Source organism: Salmo trutta, chromosome 6 (genome assembly GCF_901001165.1).
Source record: "Salmo trutta chromosome 6, fSalTru1.1, whole genome shotgun sequence".
In the NCBI taxonomy this organism is placed as follows: Eukaryota; Metazoa; Chordata; class Actinopteri; order Salmoniformes; family Salmonidae; genus Salmo; species Salmo trutta.
This window is the reverse complement of record NC_042962.1, coordinates 54,798,933-54,805,742: the sequence shown is the minus strand read 5'-3', so window position 1 is coordinate 54,805,742 and position 6,810 is coordinate 54,798,933. Positions and strand designations below refer to the sequence as shown.

General features: G+C 50.4%; 1 protein-coding gene across 1 annotated transcript; it reads left to right on the top strand.

The window, feature by feature from the left end:
• Positions 1 to 2,890: 2,890 nt before the first annotated feature.
• LOC115196332 (C-X-C chemokine receptor type 2-like) lies at positions 2,891 to 6,185 on the top strand. The gene is made up of 2 exons (XM_029757068.1): positions 2,891 to 2,994; positions 4,693 to 6,185. The coding sequence occupies exons 1-2, from the start codon at positions 2,988 to 2,990 to the stop codon at positions 5,760 to 5,762; spliced, it is 1,077 nt and encodes a 358-aa protein (XP_029612928.1). The 5' UTR covers positions 2,891 to 2,987; the 3' UTR covers positions 5,763 to 6,185.
• Positions 6,186 to 6,810: the final 625 nt, after the last annotated feature.

Here is a 6,810-nt window from a genome sequence, read left to right as displayed (position 1 = left end):
GTGTTACCAGTCTGGCGCCACCTGTACCTGCTCCACGCACCTGGCCTCCATTGAGTCTCTCCAGTCCGGTGTGTCCTGTTCCTGCTCTCCGTACTCGCCCTGAGGTGCGTGTTAACAGTCTGGTGCCACCTGTGCAAGCCCCACGCATCAGGTCTCCGGCGACAGTTCCCAGTCCAGAGCTTCCGGCGACAGTTCCCAGTCCAGAGCTTCCGGCGACAGTTCCCAGTCCAGAGCTTCCGGCGACAGTTCCCAGTCCAGAGCTTCCGGCGACAGTTCCCAGTCCAGAGCTACCGGCAACGTCCCCAAGTCCGGAGCCTCCAGCGACATTCCCCAGTACGGTGAGACCTGTTCCGGCTCCATGTAAGAAGCCTCCAGTGATGATCCATGGTTCGAAGCCTCCAGTGATGATCCATGGCATGAAGCCTCCAGTGATGATCCATGGCCCGGAGCCTGAAATGATGATCCATGGCACGAAGCCTCTAGTGATAATCCATGGCAAGAAGCCTGTAGGGAAGATCCATGGCCCAGAGCCTGTAGGGATGATCCATGCCACGAAGCCTCCAGTGATAATCCATGGCCCGGAGCCTCCTGTGATGATCCATGGCGCGGAGCCTGCAGTGATGATCCAGGGCATGGAGCCTGCAGCAACGGTCCCCAGTCCATAACCTCCTGAGACGGCCTATGGTCCGGAACCTCCTGAGACGGCCTACTGTCCGGAACCTCCTGAGACGGCCTACGGTCCGGAACCTCCTGAGACGGCCTACAGTCCGGAACCTCCTGAGACGGTCCACGGTCCGGAACCTCCTGCTTTGGTCCGCGGTCCAGAGTCTTCGGCGACGGTCCGCGGTCCAGAGTCTTCGGCGACGGTCCCGGTCCAGAGTCTTCGGCGACGGTCCGCAGTCCAGAGTCTTCGGTGGCGGCCCACAGCCCAGAGCCTCCGGCGGCGGCCCGCAGCACAGAGCCTCCGGCGATGATCTACAGTCCGGTTCCTCCGACGACAATCCACGGCCCGGTGGCACAAAAGCGGAGGGATCAGTGGGCGGAGCGGAGCCACCACAATGGGTAGATGCCCACCCAGACCCTCCCCTATAGGTTCAGATTTGCTGCCGGGAGTCCGCACCTTTGGGGGGGGGGGGGGGGTACTGTCATGCCCTGACCTGAGAGAGACGTTTTATTTCTCTATTTTGTTAGGTCAGGGTGTGGGGTGGGTATTCTATGTGTTATATTTCTATGTTGTTTTTTTCCTTTGATTGGCCTAGTATGGTTTCCAATCAGAGGCAGCTGTCTAGCGTTGTCTCTGATTGGGAATTATACTTATGCAGCCCTTTTTCCCTCCTTCAGTGTGGGATCTTGTTTTTTTACAGCTCAGTAAGCCTGCAGAACGTGACGTTCGTTTTACTTTGTTTATTATTTTGATTTAGTGTTCTGAGTTAAATAAAATAGAAATATGAACACTTACCACGTCTCCTTACAACGATCGTCACACCCAGCCATCTTACCTCACATCCTTCCCTGTACAAAGAGTTTGCAACACTGACCAAAGACCCCAGTGTCTTCTGCAATATGACAGTAATTGACGTGCATGCAACTTGAGCATATCACGTAAGTGACACTTAGTGGACAGGACCTAGACATGGTGTAATGTAGGTCACAGGGATGTTAATGACAGACATGTAGACCCTCTCATCCCACAGCAGCTCTACCCAAGATTACCATTGTTCTCTGACACCTTAAGAATAGATATCACTTACTGACAAACTCAATGTTTTGTTTATTTGTGATCGTTTGTGTGTGTGTGAATGCCCACATTTATTGCTACTTTGTGGCTGGGGAGAATTTTCTCTGTACAGGTGGTAGTTCGCAGCCCCAGGTACTTGTTTAGTAAGTAGTTGAAATGTTCTCTGGTGACTATTTTGTTTGGTTATATCAAGGTAAGACCCAAGTGCAGACTGTGAAGTAACAATGTTTAATGTAACAACAGGGGCAGGAAAATGACAGGTCAAGGCAGGCAGGGGTCGATAATCCATAGTAGGAGCAAAGGTGCAGGCAGGCTCAGGGTCAGGGGCAGGCAGAGGAGTCAGGACAGGCAAGCGTCAAAACCAGGAGGGCGAGAAAAGAGAAACTGGAAAAAGCAGGAACTGAGACACAAAACGCTGGTTGGTTTGAACAAACAAGATGAACTGGCACAGAGAGACAGAAAACACAGGTATAAAGGGGGTGGAGACAAGCACAAGGACAGCTGAAACAGATCAGGGTGTGACATGTTGGGCCAAGCCGAGAAGCTATGGATCATAGCCGGGGTTGTACTGGACTAACGTGTGTGTAACTATTAGTCCCATTGGTGCTCATTTTAAAGTGGTACTCCAGTCTCATTTTCATCTCATTTAACACCTGATTTACTTAACAAAAGGCACACCTCAATAGATGGTCCAGGCACGTCACATGTCATGAGGATGGCATAACACATTCCCATCAGACCAACTCCTTGAAGTTTGCAGCCTATAAAACACTATTTTGCTCAAAGCATATTTGTGTACCCTTTAGTGTGTGTATTTGACTGTATTTATACTTGGGATATTGCTTTAAAAACAGTAAAAGTTCAAAAATCACTGTAGGATGTCTTTAAGTGAAGATGTCCCAACAAAGACAAGAGCCTCAGAAGTTAAAGGCTAGTCGTTGTCTGTCTCTATCTTACCGTAATATGTTTAGTAATGTGCTCTCAGATCCACCAACAGCTGACAGAAAAAGAAACTGTCTAAAAAGTTCCAAACTGCTGTCAAACTTCTCTTTTTGATAATTAAATGAAAAAGTGGAGTGTATAACTTTTATTTCTAATCATTGAGGCAGAATTTGAGGCAGACAAATGACTCAAGTGCAGTGACACAATATTGTTCTCTAAACAGGATGTCTTGACACTTCCATCCCAGCTGTGATGTCTTTAAAACAGTGGCAATTCCCTCTTCATTATCATAGAGCTGGATGCAAAGATGACAGGTGAGAACCTATATAGTTTGTAGAATACTCATGAAATTCAGATGGAGGGATGGATTTGGATGGATGGATGCATGGATGGATGGGTGGGTGGATGGATGGGTTTCGGTGGGTGGGTGAATGGATGGGTTTGGGTGGGTGGATGGATGGGTTTGGGTGGATAGATGGATGGATGGATGGGTGGGTGGATGGGTGGGTGGATGGGTTTGGGTGGATGGATGGGTTTGGGTGGGTGGGTGGGTGGGTGGGTGGATGGATGGATGGGTTGGGTGGGTGGATGGATGGGTGTGGGTGGATGGATGGGTTTGAGTGGGTGGATGGGTTTGGGTGGATGGATGGATGGATGGATGGGTGGGTTTGGATGGATGGATGGGTTTGGATGGATGGATGGGTTTGGGTGGATGGGTTTGGGTGGATGGAGAATGGGTTTGGGTGGATGGAGGGTGGATGGGTTTGGGTGGATGGGTTTGGGTGGATGGGTTGGTTTGAGTGGGTGGATGGGTTTGGGTGGATGGATGGATGGGTGGGTTTGGATGGATGGATGGGTTTGGATGGATGGATGGGTGGGTGGGTGGATGGGTTTGGGTGGATGGAGAATGGGTTTGGGTGGATGGAGGGTGGATGGGTTTGGGTGGATGGGTTTGGGTGGATGGGTTGGTTTGGGTGGATATATGGATGGATGGCTGGATGAATGAATGGGTTTGAATGGATGGATGGATAGGTTTGGTAGATGGCTGGATGAATGGGTTTGAGTGGGTGGATGGATGGATGGATGGATGGATGGGTGGATGGATGGGTTTGAGTGGATTGATGGGTTTGGGTGGATATATGGATGGATGGCTGGATGAATGGGTTTGAATGGATGGATGGATATGTTTGGTAGATGGCTGGATGAATGGGTTTGAGTGGGTGGATATATGGATGGATGGATGGATGGATGGGTGGGTGGATGTGTTTGCATGGATGGACGGGTTTGGGTGGATGGATGGGTGGATAGGTTTGGTAGATGGCTGGATGGGTTTGGATGGGTGGATGGATGGGTTTGGGTGGGTGGGTGGGTGGATGGATGGATGGGTTTGGGTGGGTGGATGGATGAATGAATGGATGAAGGGAGGGGTTTGGGTGGATGGATGGGTTTGGATGATGGATGGGTTTGGGTGAATGAAGGGATGGTTTGGGTGGATGATGGATGGGTTTGGATGAATGAAGGGATAGGTTTGGGTGGATGGATGGATGGGTTTGAGTAGGTGAGTGGGTGGGTGGGTGGATGGATGGGTTTTGGTGGATGGATAGATGGATGGGTGGGTGGGTGGGTGGGTGGGTGGATGGATGGATGGATGGGTTTGGTAGATGATGGATGGGTTTGGATGGATGGATGGGTTTGAGTGGATGGGTGGGTGGATGGGTTTTGATGGATGAGGGATGGATTTGGGTGGAATGGATGGGTTTGGGTGGATGGATGGATGGGTTTGGATGGATGGATGGGCTTGAGTGGGTGGATGGATGGGTTTGGGTGGATGGATGGATGAATGGATGGGTTTGAGTGGGTGGATGGAGGATGGGATGGATAGATCTATAGAAAGAAATTTACAGAATATCTGTTGACTGTATAAGAAGCTTTAGATAGAATAACAGTATAAGAGTAAGTGATCATATCATTAAAAGATCCCCACTGACTACTGTTTTCCCCATCTCCAACAGAGCTAGAACAATCATACGTCCTGGACTATGATTACAATTCAGCCAACGACTCCTATTACTTCAACATCACCTCCTTTGAACTGAACTCTAACACCTTGTCCTGTGCAGCTCAGCCCCTGGGTCCCAGTGCCGTCATATTCCTGTGTGTCCTTCACATCGCCATCTTCCTATTGGCTGTTCCTGGTAACCTACTTGTGGGGCTCGTGATTGGCTTCAGTCAACAGTCCCTGACCCCATCCGACGTCTTCCTGTTTCACCTGACTGTAGCCGACGGACTGCTGGCTCTGACCCTGCCCTTCTGGGCTGCTGCCACGCTCCACGGCTGGATCTTTGGTGACTTGCTGTGTAAGTTCCTCAGCCTGGTTATGGAGGCTAGCTTCTACACCAGCATCCTGTTCCTGGTGTGTATCAGTGTCGACCGCTACCTGGTGATCGTTCGCCCCGCCAAGTCCCGTAAGGGCCGCCGAAGGGCCTGCAGATGGTACGCCTGCACCTTCATCTGGGCTCTGGGGGGCGCCCTCTCTCTCCCTGCCCTATTCAACGACGCCTTCACGCCCCTCGACGGTGGTCCGATGAGGTGTAATGAGCGCTTCGACCCCGGCAGCGCCACCCACTGGAGGCTCGCTACTCGCGGCCTACGCCACATCCTAGGATTCCTGCTCCCACTAGTAACCATGGTGGCGTGCTACAGCATCACCGTGGCCCGGTTGCTGCAGACGAGCGGCTTCCAGAAGCACAGGGCCATGCGGGTCATCATTGCCGTGGTGTTTGCCTTCCTCCTGTGCTGGATGCCGTTCCACATGACGGTGATGGCCGACACCCTGATGAGGGCCAAGCTGGTGCGCTTCGACTGTGCTGAGAGGAACAGGGTGGACCTGGCCCTCCAGGTCACCCACAGCCTGGCCCTGGTCCACAGCTTTGTTAACCCAGTGCTGTATGCCTTCGTGGGGGAGAAGTTCAGGGGGAACCTGGGTGCCCTGGTCAGGAAGTCACGGGGACCAGAGAGGGGGTCGTCGTCTCGATTTAGCAGGTCCACATCCCAGACCTCAGAAGGGAATGGACTCTTATGATTGATCTGGCAGGTTGTCCCCACATTACTTTGAATCAGGGTTGGGGTCAATTCCATTTCAATTCTAGTCAATTCAGAAAGTACTCAAAAATTCCAATTCCAATTCTCTTCAATGCTTTTCAATGAGGACATTTTTTAAATCTAAATTGGAGTTTGGTTCACTTTCTGAACTGACTGGAATTGAAATGGTATTAACTCCAACCCTGCTTTGAATAACGTATAAGATTGTCCCTTTGTAACATATTGTAGCCTAACATTCCTTGCCTGACATTGAATATGTGCTGGCACTATCCAGCTGCAGACTCAGATCCTGTATGTATGTGTTCTTTAATGTCCCTCCATATACTAATGCCCCTGGTGTCTGTACATGTATATAATGCCCTCTGTTGTCTGTTGTATTAGGTAATAAATACCCTGTGCTGTTGTTGTTTGTCCAAAGCTGCTTGATAAGACAAGAGACACAGTTCCTCAAAGGGAATAATGACACAATAAACTCAGCTGTGATGTGACCAACTAGTTCCAAATCTTTCAACACTCCAGAGTCAAAAAACAACAGAAGTGACCTTCCAGTCAGGGGCTGGCAGATGTATTTTAGGTCTCAGGCAAGCTATCTCACCATACATGGTTCAAAAGGCTATAATTTGCTCCCTTCTAGTGGTTGGTATTAAGAAGGCCCTACAGCCTGTTTATTACCCATATGTTCTATCTGTTATCTGTTATGTTATGGACTTCAGGAAACAGCAGAGGGAGCACCCCCCTATCCACATCGACGGGACAGTAGTGGAGAAGGTGGAAAGTTTTAAGTTCCTCGGCGTACACATCACGGACAAACTGAAATGATCCACCCACACAGACAGCGTGGTGAAGAAGGCGCAACAGTGCCTCTTCAACCTCAGGAGGTTGAAGAAATTCGGCTTGTCACCAAAATCACTCACAAACTTTTACAGATGCACAATCGAGAGCATCCTGTCGGGCTGTATGACCGCCTGGTACGGCAACTGCTCCGCCCACAACCGCCAGGCTCTCCAGAGGGTAGTGAGGTCTGCACA